A 15,653-nucleotide genomic window follows, 5' to 3' on the forward strand; every position below is an offset into this window, starting at 1 on the left:
GGCCTGCGAACCGAAGTGTCGCGGGTTCGATTCCCAGTCAGGGTACATGCCTGGGATGCAGGCCATGACCCCCAGCAACTGCACATTGATGTTTCTCTCTCTATCTCCCTCCCTTCCCTCTCTAAAAATAAATAAATAAAATCTTAAAAAAAAAGAAATATCTTTTGAAAACCCTAAGCTGGTATGCATCCAATTCTGTCACTCCCAACCAAAGAAGCTTAACTCGTGCATATATTAGGTAAAGGAACCTGTACATTCAAGGCTTGTCTGATGTCGGAGATGTCGGTTACTTTGGTAAATTAGAGGTTAGTGCTTTGATGCCAAGAATCCAGACTTGACAGCAGAGTAGAATTAATCTTGCCGTTCCCTAGCATTCCAGAAATAAAAATATGTGAGAAACATCCATTTCTCTGTTTTCTTTTCATCACGTTAACTCTGATTCTGCACTGGGCTTGTGCAAGATTCAAATGGTAGTATTATTCTTCACCCTTAGTTCTGCCCTCCCTCCACTCCCCCCAGCCTGGAGTCACAATGGAATTAGGGAAGCTTACTGATGTCTAGACACTGGGTAAAGGCTCTCTAAGCTCCAAGTCATCATTGCTGAAGTCTCCTTTAAACTTTCTCTGACAGTTCCTGGCTATCTGCTTCTAGACTGTGAGGAGAGAACAGAAACCTTTGCTGAAGGTAAAGGGTGCTTGGCTCCCTAGGGTGCAGCCATCCCACCTGAAGTCATGCTACCCTCCTGGAAAATCTTGAAGTAGGCGCAGGTACCTACTAATCCTGGGACCTGTCCATCTTTCTTTCTCCTTATTCTCAAAATAATTCTCTTCTCTGTTGGTCTCCAGGGCACCACTCCCCCGCCCCTGCCCCTGCCCCCGCCCCATCCCCCTACCTTGCCCATGCATAATGTTTTCCCTTAGCTTAGGCTTTTTGTAATAGACCACAAGAGTGGTTTCCTTTAAAAAAATTTTCAGCTTTCCATCTTGCAAAAACTCCCCAAAGATTGTTTTCAACCTTTCTCTTTGTGGTACAATATGCATAACATAAAATTTACCATTTTCACCATTATAAGCATACGGTTCTGAGTCTTTAAGTACCTTTGTATTGTTGTGCACCCCAGAAGTTTAATGAGAGCCTGGTGATCTCTGGTGATCTGATTGAAGTGGGGAATGGTGAACATATAGGAAGAAATAAACACCATCTTTAAAATACTGTTCTTCCCTGTGTTTGTTGGGCTTCAGATAGGGTCCCCTAATTGGTGAATCTGCGCAGCTAAGAGGCATCATTGGGATATTAGAGGTGAATGTGCGAGAGGATGAGGAGGAGGAAGCGTAGCTGCAAAGAAACTTGGGAAAACAATGAAGACAAACTGAATCTGTCTGACCATACTCATGGTGTGCTTTAATGCATCTGCAGCAGAAGTAAAATGGAGAATTTTTTTTCCACTCTGCCTCGTGCCAGGACCGGAACGATGTTCCTGAATTTTGCTGGGGAGTGAATATCTTCTAGAGAGGCCTCCCATGGAAAGTAAAGTTTAATTTTATGCATTGCAGCAATGCCTTTGGATACCTATGCGATGTGTTACCAAGGAATGCAATCCACAGAAGAGTTAAAATTAAAAATCTTGGAATGATGAAGAATTACATGTGGCTTGTTGTAGTTGGAAGGTGGGTGGAATGCCTGAGGGGCATTAAAATAAGCCCACGTGATTTCGTATTAGCCAGGCCTAGAAGTTTCTTTGGGAAATTTGAAGAACTAGGATCCATTCATTCATTTCCATATCGTTATTTAAGGGCCTACTACGTGTGGGGCACTGACCGATGATACAACAATGAACGAAGTAAATTGGTTCCTTCCTCTAATAGAGCTAATAGGCAGGTGTATCTTAATTCTGAACCGTAAATCCAAGAGCACAATAAACTGAATGAAGCGAGGGAGCCATGCAAAAGTCAGAATTTTAAGTTTTCTATTCTTGGACGCTGGGTCTTACTAGCTCTTCAAGGGCGGTGAGCAGGTGGCATGTGAAGAGATTTCCCCCCCCGCCCCCGAAAATACACACAGATTTAGTGTTCCAGTTCCGCAGCTTAGGATTTGAAATTCTAAATTATACCCACGGCGCCGAACTCACACTGCCTAAGAAGCAAAGAAGCTTTTAGGAGAAAAACCACGTGCTCCATCAGAGCGCAGGGCCACCTGTCAGCCAGCGGAGGTCATGGACTACAATTCCCACAAGCCCTTGCAACCCTATCTACAAGGGCACTCCTTCGAAGTCTGGGAAAGGAGAGAGGTCGGGCGCATTTTTTTGTTGCGTCATCAGCGTGCGACTACAGACGCAAACCGTTTTGGGTTTGAAAAGCATGGCAGCTGCAGAGTCGGTGGCGGCCGTGCCGTCGTCGTCTCTGGTAGCAGACACAGCCCCGGTCCCTGAAACTGCAGAAACAGCTGCAGCAACGGCCGCCACCTCGCCAGCGACGGCCGGGCCGGGATCCGAAGCCATGGTCTCCAAGGCCGCTTTGGCTACTAAGCTGCTGTCCCTGAGCGGCGTGTTCGCCGTGCACAAGCCCAAAGGGCCCACTTCAGCCGAGCTGCTGAATCGGCTGAAGGAGAAGCTGCTGGCAGGTACTGCAGCCCGGGTGGGGACCAGGCCGAGACGGTCGCCGCGAGAGCGGAAGCCGCAGACAGCACCCTGGGCTTTTTTGTGCGTTCATGACTCAAGAGATAGAAGGAAGGGAAAGGGCAGAGGACCACTGCCTTAGATCTGGACAGAAATCTGGGGCAGCGCGGGCTCGGACTCGCCCTGACGTGACCTCCTGTAGCCTAGTTGGCAGCTGCCGCTCTCGGGAGCAAAGCAAATCAAAACCCACGCACACACAAATAAACCTCAGCTCTTGAACTTGCAGACCAACTTTTTTGTAATCTGACCCTAGAGGAGCTCTTTGGCTCCCGTCGGTGAACCCCACCCAGAGTAAGGACTGACTCTCTACCCCCAAAGCTGCATTAAAAATAATGTTGGAAGTGCAGATACTGTTTTATTAATGAAGATTTAATACAGTGGTTTTCACATAGTAGGCATAAGAATTACTTAGAGTCCCTAGTACAAGTGCAAAGTCCTAACCCTTGTGCTCCCAGAGATTGTAACGCTGAGCATTTGGGGTATTTTTTAGGAAACCATACTTTTAAACCATTGCTCCACATAATTCTGGTGTCGGTCTTCGGACCACATGTTGGAGAACACTGAATATAACTTGGTCACTTCTCTAAAAGCATCTTTTTGTTGGTTTCGTCACATACGCTGGAAGAGAATTAGCAAAGCCTGAAGATTCTCTCCATTCATCTGCCTAGTAGATCATTTCAGACAGTGGCATCAAGGAACCTTAGTATCGGACACTTACAATAAACCAGATCTGTACTAGCCTGTAGGGATAGGGATAGTACAGTATGGTGAAAATGAAAGATACCGTCTCATCTCTTAAGCAGCCAGTAGCCTAGTAATTTCTGGTGGTAAACTATTCAGCTGCATGTGGAAAGCCCTCCAGAATGTGGCCCTGGCCTGTCTTTCCGTTAAACCAGTGCAGGAACTGCCTGTCTTACATTGTTTAGGAGCCTCTGGCAAACTGTGCACTTCTTAAAAAAAATTGAAAACAAATCATTCTGATAAGAATTTGTTACTTAAAACATACACAATACAGATTAAAATGTTTATTGGCAACAGGTGTGCTCCTGCAAATGTTTAATCCCCGTTTTATAGCTACGCATTCTTTTGTTAAATTTTCCTGTGTAGGGATGGGTGGTATAGGAGATAGTCAAAGAAGGAATCGCATCAGGAACAAGTTCTGTGGTGTCAAAAGTGGTTTCCTCTCAGCAGAATGGCGGTTTTCATTTGGCCTGGCTTGTTAGCTAAACGGAATGAAGGCTGGTTTGTTCCTCTATAATGATTACCATTCTTTGTCTCGGACAGGTTTCTGATAGGATCAAAGCCATATCCTGGCTCTGGTTAATCTGCCTCCAGCACTGAAGTTTCTTCTTGAAACTCAGTTAAAACACTGTTTCAGGGCATTGCAGGGCCACCTTCTGGGAACCACTCAGATTGACCTCCACTGTGGAAATTCGGGTGTAGCCACGACCCCCATCCCGTTCCCAACAAAATTCCACCAGAATCTTGTTGGCCTCTTTGGGGTTGCATTTTCCTCAGTGTAACCATCTGGTGTGTTAAGAACTGTTGGTTTGGTTACTGTTGCATCTCCTCAGTGTGGCTGTTGATTTGGTTTCTGTTGCGTCTCCTCTGTGTGGCTGTCAGAAATGGGCCTTCTCACTGCTGCTCTCCATTTCTACGTTGCCTGTGGTTGACCTGCTCTGTGTTTGTATTCGCTAGACCAAGCCTTCCCGAATGCCTTTCTGACTGGCTGTGATCATTGCCTAGGAAGGTTCTTAAAGATGCGGATTCCAGGGCACCGTATTCCAATGCCAGCCAGGTTAGACAACCACGCTCAGTGGTCACGGCCCTTGTGTACTCACATTCCTTGCCTTTCCTTACACTGATTCATGCCACACTAAAATCCCTGCTCTTCTTGGTTTGAATCTTTCAAGGCCTGAAACATCAGAATTTTATAGCTAGAAAAGACTTTACTGAATATTCATTCGTGCATGGCATGAGTGGGGAGAGCCAAACTCCAATATAGCAGAGGGGGCAGTATGTCTGAGAACTTCAAAGACCTAAATTTGGACACAAAGAGAAGACAGTAAACCTAGAGGCCTTCCTACTCCAAGGAATGTCAAGTTGAAAATACAGAGAGTTCCCTAAAAGGCTTCTATGAACGCATGGATGAGAGATGCATGATGGGTTGCAAGTGCAAGGACAGGCTGAAGCCCAGGTCAGGCCTTACAGGTTTACACTAAAGCCCTTCCCAGCGGGGGGTCTCGTACTCAGAGAGTGACACTGGGACTGGGTTCCAGACACTGGTTCTGTCTCAGTAGGGTGGTTATCGTGTGGCGAGGCTGAGCAACCCAGCACCGTTTTATGGGGGGGGGTGGGGGGTGGGGGTAGGGGCATTTAATCTAGCTTTTCCACAATTGCTTTGCTTTCCTCCTTTTCCTCTCTCTGTCCCCTCTTTTCATTTTCTTTTGCTGCATCTTCTGTCTTCTTGATGTCGGTAGTGGCAAGGCAGGTTTGACAGGCTGGGGCCAAAACAGCTGTTTCTGCTCCTCCCCTTTCTTATCTGAATCCAGTAGCCAATATTCTTTCGATGTCGTTGTATATGCCATAATAATAACAGCAACTGCTACCTGCTCTTAGAGTGTTTTGTCATTTCTGAAGCACCTCCAGATAACTTTTCAGTTTGTCTTTGCAATAGGAATATGAGATAGGCTGGGTTGGCATCCTCTTTTTTCCTTTTCTTTTTCTTTCTTTCTTTGTTTTTTTTTTTTTTTTTTTTTTTTAAATCAAGGCTTCAGAGGTTAAGAAGCAACTGTTACCTACTTCCTACATAATCTGTGGTGGTTAGCTTCTTTAAGGCATTGGGAGCTTTGATTGGGAGAGAAGGACAAGGAATACAGACAGTTTGGGAGCATAGTGTTTTCGGAAGTAGCCCCGCAGAAGATGCACTCCCAGCGTTACATACCTGGGCAGGGGTGGGGGCGGTACTGGGGAAGAGGACTAGGAAGCAAAGGATGCTTAGAAATGAAAGGAAAGACATTTTAAAACTAGCTGCCTATGTGAAAAATACCTGCTGTTTGTCATTCTCTGTCTGACAGCCCACTACTACCAGCAGCTCACCAGATTTTTATGGGTTGGCATGGACATGTATCTTACTGTTCTTAAATGCTACTTTTTATGATGAGAAAAGGAACTTAGTTTCTAGATGACTCATTTTTAAATACTATTTCTTTGTAATTTAGAGAGTATCTACATTTTTAACTCTGTTCTTTGCTAGTAATGGTGTCACAATCTAAATATGTTACATTTGTATAATAGATTTCATTTGTTTGAAATACTCCATTCCCCCTCCCCCTATATTTATGAAGATCCTCCTTCATTCTTCTTGGTCTTGGTAATTACCTTTTTCATCCCAATTACTCTACAGAAGCTGGAATGCCTTCTTCAGAATGGACCAAGAGGAAAAAGCAGACTTTGAAAATTGGGCATGGAGGAACTCTAGACAGCGCGGCCCGAGGAGTTCTGGGTAAGAGATGTGAACGGGAGTTTAGTGTAACTGTCACTTCATAGCAGAAGGAAATACTGCTTGAGAACAGATAAGATAAAGATAAGGCAGAGCCTTGACATTTTCAGCCAACTTTGGGATCTTTCGGGTCCACTGGGTTTATAGTACCATTTTCTAAAGAAGCCTTGAAATGGCGTGAGGCATCCAAGGCCATTGGAAATAGCCTGTTCCGTGTGTGGATAGGACCTATGTGTGAGGAAGCGTTTGCATCTGTGTAGGGAAGAGTTAACACAGCAGGCCCCAAATTGCTCTTTTTAGAAAGTCTGCTAACAAGGCTTGCCCTTCGCTGGCCACTGGGAACCCGTGAGCTTTTCCACCCTTCTGTCTGATAGGGGCGGTTTATTCTGCCTCGACGGTGTGAGCGATGTGTTCACGCCGAACACCTACCTGCTTTTCTGCTTGGAGTGCAGAATTTTGTCCCCCACCCTGCAAGCAGAGGATGCCCGAGGGACCATCCCGCTCATCTCCCCTCAGTAAAAACTTGGGGTGCTGAGTTTCTCCTGGGCTTCCCTGAGCAGGAACATTGCCTACATTACTGCTTTTTTCATTGTTGGGGAAAGGAGCATACTGGAGTGTCCCCTGCCCCTCCCGATTAAGGGGCGCGGGGAGAATAAGGAAGCCCATGCATGGCTTTCTCCAGCGTCTTTTCCCTTTCTGATACATTGTCTAAGTTCGCTATCATTGTAGTAAATCTTTGCATGAATGAATCTTCCATTGTGGAGTGGACTTGGGGGCTCCCAATGAAGTATATGGTGTTTTTTTTTTTTTGAGGGGGGGGTGCCTATGTAGAATCTAATCTCTGAGATCAGCTTTCTTGAGAAGGTGAACCTTATAGTTCCTGAGAGGAAGTCACTTTCTCCTGGAGACATATTAGTTGAGCATTTTATTGCTTGTGGAGGAAGATTGGTAGAATTGAGTGAGGAGAGAACAATCATTTATCCTTTTTTATGCCACCTATTTGTTTTTGGCATCAGGTAGAGGTTCTGGAGTCTATCTTTATAGACTGCTAAAGTGTGTATCAGCAGGCTAGAGATGTTTTGCAAACTTCCCTGTAACTACATTCATGGTCACAGAAATATGTACATTGGGATCCCCCTTCTCTCCCCCTTTCTTACTAGAAACAATGTTTATGGAACAATACTTACCTTTTCACATGCTCTGGTGTTTCATGCTTGATTCTATTCTATTTTTTTAAATGCTGATCAAAATCTACCAAATTGATTTCACAGTGCACTAATGGGTTGTGACTCATGGTTTGTGAGTGTGCTACAGTATCTAACACATTTCATTAGCGCTAAGCTTAGATACAAACAAGCCTGACCTAAGTGATTCAGATGAAATGAGTGCTTATTTAGAAGGATAAAATTAGTGGGGAAAATTATGTTTTTCAGGAAAATTAGAAACAAGGTATGAATTTGCATTTTTTAATATTATAGATATTATTTAATTCATGTTGGTAAAAATATCTTAACTATGTGGTTAAAATAGAAGCAAACACAAGGAAATAAATTTTCTTGAATTAGAGAACTTGAATAGGCAAATTCTGACCATTAATGTTACTATTTTTTTAACCATAACTAATGATAGCTGTTTATGAAACTCTTACATTGTACCTAGGACATTCATAAATTACATACTTTAACCATTATTAAACCTACCCTATAGGGTAGGTTTTATTATCCCCGTTTTACAAAAGAAACAAAGACCCAGAGACAAAGTGATGTGTGCATTGTCATGGGTAGTGGGTGGCAAAGTCAGGATTTGAACTGGGTCTGCTCAGTTCCAAAGCCATTGCCCGAATCTGGGATGGCAGATACCGGGCGCACCTGCCTTTGTTCCCTTCTCCCCACCCCCACCCCCACCCCCACCCACCACAGGGAGTACCAGTCAAGCCCAGCGTTCTCCGCCATTGGTCCCTGGTGTGGCTTCGCTGTTCCTAGCGTTCCCAGCTCCCATCAGGTGGGGCTTGCCATCACCACCCTGCCCCACTGTTTCCCAGGTACACCACCGTCAGTACGGAGGAGAGCGGGGAGCATCTGCTGCTTGTTCCTAAACAGACCAACTGCATTGATTTCTGGCGGTTCTTAGTCATCAGTGTGTAGTGACATTCAAGGCAGTGAGTGAAGTAAGTTTATTGTCAGCACTAACATTTAGGGATCTTGTTGAAGTTTCCAGTTTAGTATTACAAAGGGGGACATTCAGCTGAGATTTGTATGTTTGGAAGTGGTTGCATTGGAAATGATTTTTCATTTGCACGCTTTTTTATATTGGAGTGCACGGGGACTTTTATGATGATATAATATATTCATATGTCAGATTTATTTATTCTAAAACTGCTGAATAAAGTTTCCAGTGAGAAATAAAGTTAAACCACAACAAAAAAGGCATGTAGTCACAGCACTGTTGGGAACCGCCCTGTCTGGTTTCAGAAGCTGTAACCCCCCGCCAAGGCTAAGGCTGAGGCTGAGGCTGAGGGAACGAATTTGGACTGTAAGCCAGCAAGGAGACAAAAGCTTATCTCCCTGGCAGGAGTGCCGCTTCTTCTCCTTTTACTTCACCCTGCCTGGCCCCCAATGCTTGGTCAGTTAGCCAATGACGGGTAAGATTCCCCAAGGGGGGAACGATCTAAGACAGGCATGATATGTGGGAGGCCCCAAGGAAGGACTTTGGGGGCTACAGCAAAAGGGGGTGATGGACCCTCGACCCTTGGCTTTGACAAAACCTGAGTCCTCATTGTCTGAGAGAAAATCTCCTAATCTCTTGGCTGCCTTACTTCCCTTGCTCCACCTAAGCCTGAAACAATGATAGAGGTTGGTGCAGCCCTGTGCTGGAAAGGGCGGGTTCCCTGGGCAATCAGGTCTAAGAAGGAATATGTAAAATCCTGTGAAATCTGCTTTGTTTAGAATGCTCTCAATGAAATGATAAGGGTCCAGGCAAGAAATAAGTTTGTTCCTCAAAGTTTTACAGCTCTTTACTATCTGACCCTGACTCAAAATAGGCCCTTAGAGTTCTTTGTTATCTATTGTTTGATCCTTACTTCCTGGCAGTGATTAATGAGCTTTACCTGAATTCCTGTGTAAATGAACCCAATAAAAGCCTGCTTCGGCTGGAGAATGGGAAGCTCTCCCCTAGGGAGGGTGGCCAAGGCGCTCCCCACTAGAGAGGGTGGCCGTTCCGTCCCTATTTCCCCACAGGACCTGGTTGTGTCTGTGTATGTTTTTCTCATGTCTCGACAAGCAATCTGCAGCATTCCGCAGTCACTGCCAGTCGGTGGTCGTGTCACAGCACAAGGAGTGTTTGTTATCTCAATATTTCTGCAGACTTAGGAGAAGTTGGTTTCAGGCTCTAGGCTCACATGGGTTTGTGCCCCGGCTGCTCTGCATGCTGACTGCACACACCGAGGGCCAGTCCCAGAACCCCCGTGGACGTCAGTTTCCTGGTCCCTTGGAAAGGGCGGAGTCCATCATGACTCAGAAGGCTATCGGAGTAGCTTATGAGACACCTGTAATGTAGAGATGTATACTGTACCCTGTGAGTACTTTATAAAAGCCATTTTAAAAAAAATAAAAGCTGGACCTATGTGACAAAATATACTTTTACTTTTACCATTTTAGACTGCTTTGCTTTTTTTATTGTAATATTAATGGTACAAATTTAAAAATTTAGTTGACAATTTAAAACAATCTAAAATTCAGGTTTGTAGTTCTATTAACCTATTATATATATATTCCGATATATTTCTGATTAGGTTACATCACAGCGGGGAGTTACAGTTGTAGATGGAATTAACGTTGCTAATCAGCTGGCTCTAAGATGAAGAGATTCTCCTGGAATGCCTAAGTGGGCCCAGTATAATCACAAAGGATTTTTTTTAACTTTATTTTTACTGTTGACACTATTATAGATGCCCCCATTTTTCCCCTCCTGCCAGCCCCCATCCAGCCCTGCCCACACCCCTCCCCTCTGGCCATCACCGCACTGCAGTCTGTGTCTGTGGGCTGTGCACACGCGCTCTTTGGCTGGTCCCTTCACCTTCTTTCACCCGGTCCCTCCCTCCTCCCCCCCGCCCCCCCGACAGCTGTCGGTCTGTTGCGTGTATCCGAGCCTCTGTTTCTATTCTGTTGTCAGTTTAAAAGCGAAAGAGGAGGCAGAGGAGAGGGATGTGGCAATGGAAGCAGAGGTTGAAGTGATCGCTTGCTGGCCTTGAACATGAAAGAGGGTCACGAGCCAAGCAATGCGAGTGCCTGCTGGAGGCTGGAAGGGGTAAGGACCCTCCCTGGGAAGGCTCTAGAGACAGGGTCTCCCTGGGCCACCCAAAGGAACGCAGCCACACTGATGCCTTGACTGCTGATAACCTTGATTTTTAGTGTACTAAAGCCCACCTCACACATCGGACCTCCAGAACTGTGGGACAGTGAGTTCATGTTGTTTTACTACTAAGTTGGTAAGCCAGTACACCCATTTATTATAAATCACTTAAACTGGAAACTAATTTTCTATGAATCACTTTAAAAATGATTATTTTTAACTTTAGAGATTATAAAATCACAGTGTAGAAATTAGGAAATATTTAAACCACAAAGTTGAAAATAAGTTACTCATTTTCCACCTTCTAGTGATAATTATTAATATTTTTGCCATATTTCCTCCTACTTTTTTATCTATGCAAATTTTTTAAGTTGAGCTGTTTTACTGCATGTACATTTGCATCCTTTTTTACTTACATAATTACATAAGCATTTTATCGTGTTTAAAAAAACTCCTTGTAAACTTTTTTACTTCATTAAGGAAAAATTGACAAATATAGTTGTATATACTTCAAGGGTTGATATTATATCCAGTGTCTTCTGTGACCACTGTGATATGAAAATAGAAATCAGAAACAGGAAGAGAGGTGGGAATTCACAAATAGGTGGAAATGAAACAGCATACTTCTGAACAACCAATGGGCCCAAGAAGAAATCAGAGAGAAATCAGAAAATGCAAATGAAATGGAAGCGTAGCCTACAAAACCTGTGGGATGCGGCAGAAGCAGTTCTGAGAGGAAGTGAGCATTGTTTGGAGCAGCAATGGCAGTGTAAGGTGTTGTCATGTGGGTAAAATGCAACTTATTTAACCATTTCCCTATTTGAAGTCATTGGAGTTGCCAGAATTTTGTTAGTAGAACTCATTTTTGTGAGGGGTATCTTTACGAATAAAATTTTTTCTTTGATTATTAAGATAAATTCTTAGAAGTGGGAAAATACAGATCTTTTAGGATGATTGCAAGGGCATTGTAGAATTAATGGTAGTAGGAACTTCCAATTGCAAAAAGCTTTAGAATTGCATGTGTAATACCCTTTCCTGTCCTCAAGTGGCTCTTGTTGTATATAAAATCTATCTTTATGATTTGAGAATAGAATACAAGGCCATTTGAACAGGTTTGGAAATAGTGGGGTTTTGTTTTGTTTTGTTTTTCTTTTACAAAGAAACACTTGAGCACAGAAAATTTGGGAGACAGACAAAGCAATACTTGTGAGACAGTCCTTGGAAAACCCTGTTATTCATTTATTCTCTTAATTTGTCACAATTTTTTCAAACTGGTGTATCTTTGCCAATGCTGTGTTTTCACATAAACTTCCCATTTCTGTCTCCTTTAATTGTCGAAATCCTACTGGCCTTTCCAGGTTCAGCTGAGATGCTGTTTCCTGCATGTGAAGCCTGCCTACTTGCTCCTTTTTGTTGCTAATGTGACAGTTCATGCTGTGCCTTGTTTTTGTAACTCTCTGGGCTGGATCCAGGTCTTACTCGTTTCTATACCTATACAGCAAGCACCCAGTAAAATTTTGATTGCTCGAATGGGAAAAAGTTGAGTAAAATGTTTGTCCACTAAACTGTCCCTTGAATGTAAGCTGCTCGTTGGCTGGGTTTCACCTCCAGATAAGTTTTCTGCGTGCCACTTCTGTGTTGGTCTTCCTGGAGTTCTGCTTTCACTAGTCACTGGGCTTCAATGGGCCTCGGTTTTCTTGGGCACAAACGAGAGGGTTGAGCTGGATAACTCTAAGATGCTCTCTTGTTTTAGATTTTATTATTCTGGATGACTGAACTGGCAGGGAAATGAGTTCAGCATTTCAACCATGACAAAGCTAAACATGCCAGCCTGCTCTTAAGACACTCCCCCACCCCCACGCTCTGATGGAAAAAGCCACTGTGCTCATCCTTGTATCTGAGAACATGCTTGTGTCCCGAGAACACACTTCTCTCTTTGCTGTGTTCAAACGCTGTACGTCCTGCAGGGCCTGCCTGAGACTGTGTGAAGTGCTTGAGTGGAGGGCTCTCTGGTCTCTTTAGTCGTTTGCGCGCTCCCTCCTTACCTCCTGCAGCAGCTGCTCTCTCTGCTCCTGTCGACAGGACACACACTAACCACACATACTAGCTACAAGCTGTCGCGTTGTTATTAGTATTATTCACGCGTTCTTTCAGGCAACATTTGTTTTTGAGCACCCGTGATTCCTCTTGTCTGCGTTGTTTTCCCTATGAGGTTGTAAGCTTTTCCGGAGTCAGAAAACGGGCTGCCCCATTCGAAGTCTCCTTGGGGCTGTGTGCATGCAGAGTGGCTGCTCGAGGGCCGTTGGTCGGGGATCCCTGAGTGGAGTGAGACTGCGCTGCGTCTTCGCTGTTGTCATACCGAGTGTCTGCCTCCGCGGCAGCGGCTGTCATTTGAAGAGCGCTGTGCTCACAGAGCATTCAGGGGGCAGACGGTATTTTATCTTCATCCCTAAATTAACAGGACTGTTACCACAGCAGCTTAGGGGGGCTTGGGGTGGACTTAATAAAGGAGTTGGGATTTGGGCTGGGTTTTGAAGGGTGGACTTTGAATGCCTTACAAAGGAATTGGTGCTGTAGGCATTGGGGCCCTGGTGAAAATTGGGGGCGGGGACATGTTGTAGTGTACAGTATACATTTTCAGAAATGGTATCAATTGGTAGAGGAATGCGTTGGTTGTAGGGAAGTGAGGTTTGCAGCGGTCCAGGCAGATTTAGGCCGGGGCAGGCAGTGGGAAGAAAGCCTAGGTGAGTAAGGTGGCAGGGAGGGTGAGAACGGGAGGGTCTGCTCTGAGATGGTCTGATTTACATTTTCATTTGACCATACACTAGTTGTGAGGTGCTAGGCAAAGTTCCTAGTCTGTGTTTTAATTTCCTTATCCATAAAGCAGGGATCGTTGTGTTACCTTTTAGGGCTGCTGTAAGGATGGAACGAGCTAGAGAATGGAGGACATTTGCCGTGGGGTTTGATGAACGGGGAACCCGGTGAGCGGTGACTGCTGCAGGCATTCCTGACAGCTGAGCTTGCCAGCCACGCCTCCTTCTTCTTGGGATTTCGATTTCGAACTGTGGTGGTTATGTTGTGTTCTTTTACAAAATTGTATCCACTGATGAGAAAAGGCTCCAATTCTTACAACAGTTAACTTGCTGTTTAGTGAAGAAATGATTATGTCTCCTCACCCTCAACTGGTGCAATGCGTCATCATACAGTGGGACGGTGGTCGGCGTGGAAGGGATGGGTGGGCCACTGCCGTGCTGTATGTGTGGTCCGGGTGGACGCCTTCTCCGGGCGCGCGCCCCCCACGCGGTCTGCTGTGTGTTGGGCTGACTTGCTACATTGCTGCTTTCTTGATCGTGTACTGCTGGGCAATAATCATCTTTAAATGGTTCATTAGCTATGATGATGGCTTTTGCTTTGTGTAATAATGAACTGTCAGAAGACCATCAGACCATGGTTAATGACACCATGTACTTTTCACTGGTGCCCATATCAAATTCCAGTGAGTCCTTTAAGGTTTTTCTAAAACTTTTTATTGTCTAAATGACCAGGTTGAGGTTTCTATCATGTTTTGTCCTTTGGGGAAGAAAAAAAAATCTCCCATTCCTTGTCAGAATTTCCTGGTTGCACGACAAGTCCAACAGATCAGAGTAGCGGGAGCCCTCAGATTGTGCTAAATGCACGCTCTTTCCAACTTGATGGAACAGGTGCTAGGGAATTACGATCAGAATATGTAGATATTTTAAAAACCTACTTTTCAAAATGGAGTGTCATAATATTTCTTTCTTTGATTTGTAGTGGTTGGAATTGGAAGGGGAACAAAAATGTTGACCAGTATGTTGTCAGGGTCCAAGGTAAGAATACAGAAATAGTTCTGTGTTTCTTTTTTTTTTTCCTTGAATATTTTTCTTAATGACCATGTGTTGGATTTTATCAATTAAAAATAAACTATATGAATTTGCAAGAGTGTCAATTCTGAGTGTTCATCACAATATCTATAATTATGATGTCTGAGAATCCAAATTTTGAAACTAAATTCAGAATTCGAGATTGAAAGGCAACATTGACTTATAGAAACAAAACCTCTGCTGTGCCCAAAATTTAAAAAAGTTATATCTGGCTTTTTCTGTAATTATATTTCTTAGATGAAAGGGAACTTATAGATCATAAATTCTATTGGCAGATTTTGTTAAACCTTGGGTTTTTATAGAAACAATACCATTTTGTAAAACATGAACTTTTCAGCAAAAGACATGCTTTCTTCATGGTTGCAAATGTTTGCTGAAGAAAAGAACTGGGCTTCTTTAAGGTGGTGAGCACTTTTCGAGGCTCTGGGAAGGAGAGAGAGGAGAGGTTAGGCAGAAAGCGGGCGGCCCGACACCTGTGGCTTGCTTCGGGCGGTCAGCGAGCCGCCTGCAGGAGGCAACGGCAGGGTGAAGGGGCGCTGAAGCAAGACGTCAAAGCGGTTAGTTAACCTTTCTGGGCCTTTCCGTGTTTCCTTAGGAAACGTGATTTGATCCTCTCTAGGGCCTCTCCCAGCTCTAAGAGATAATGACGTCTGGATCCTAATTAGTGACTAGGTTATCATAGTTGGGCCTGGGGACCAGTGCAAATGCCTGTGGGAGGGAAATTCATATGTCATTAGGTAGAGAGGAATTTCAGCAAGTCCCTGGACTAAACTTTTTGTTTTAAAACTGTTGCAGTGAATGGGATATAAATAGCTGGTAAAGTGATTTTGTCTAAATTGTTTCTTTAAAAAAATTTGGTCAAAGACCATTAAAGGTTTTTTTTTTTAGTTCATTGCAGACTGATGACTTTTATGAAATATAATTAAAATGTTATGGCATTGTCAAATTGCTGCATAAGTTTTAAACACCCTCATTTTCTGAAGTTCATCTTGTCGTGGATATTGGACCTTGGACCACACTTTGAGTGGTGGTGGTCTTGATGGCCATAGACAGCCTCCCGGGACTGCTGCAGTGGGCTGGGGGTGGGGACCAGGAAGGGTCACGGGGGGGGGGGGGGGGGGGGGGGGGGGGGGTGGGGGGGGGACACGGAGCCAGGCCCTGGGAATGGCACCTGGGAGCCGCAGCATGTGGCCAGACAATACCTTTGCACGCTGCCCCAGGACCA

At 44.5% G+C, this 15,653-nt stretch overlaps 1 protein-coding gene across 4 annotated transcripts in view; it reads left to right on the forward strand.

Annotated features, from left to right (window-relative positions):
* Positions 1–2,316: 2,316 nt before the first annotated feature.
* The window catches only part of TRUB1 (TruB pseudouridine synthase family member 1), a 37,078-nt gene continuing 23,741 nt past the window's right edge, over positions 2,317–15,653 (forward strand). For 2 of the 4 annotated variants that reach the window (XM_028512283.2, XM_036027360.1), the window contains exons 1-3: positions 2,318–2,619; positions 6,081–6,179; positions 14,319–14,374. In XM_028512283.2, the coding sequence (XP_028368084.1) occupies positions 2,358–2,619; positions 6,081–6,179; positions 14,319–14,374 (417 nt within the window). In that variant the 5' untranslated portion in view covers positions 2,318–2,357. Of the gene's footprint in view, positions 2,620–6,080; positions 6,180–14,318; positions 14,375–15,653 lie in introns of all 4 variants that reach the window. The other 2 variants (XM_036027362.1, XM_036027361.1) reach the window with 2 other exon arrangements.

This window comes from Phyllostomus discolor, chromosome 5, assembly GCF_004126475.2.
Source record: "Phyllostomus discolor isolate MPI-MPIP mPhyDis1 chromosome 5, mPhyDis1.pri.v3, whole genome shotgun sequence".
Classification (NCBI taxonomy): domain Eukaryota; kingdom Metazoa; phylum Chordata; class Mammalia; order Chiroptera; family Phyllostomidae; genus Phyllostomus; species Phyllostomus discolor.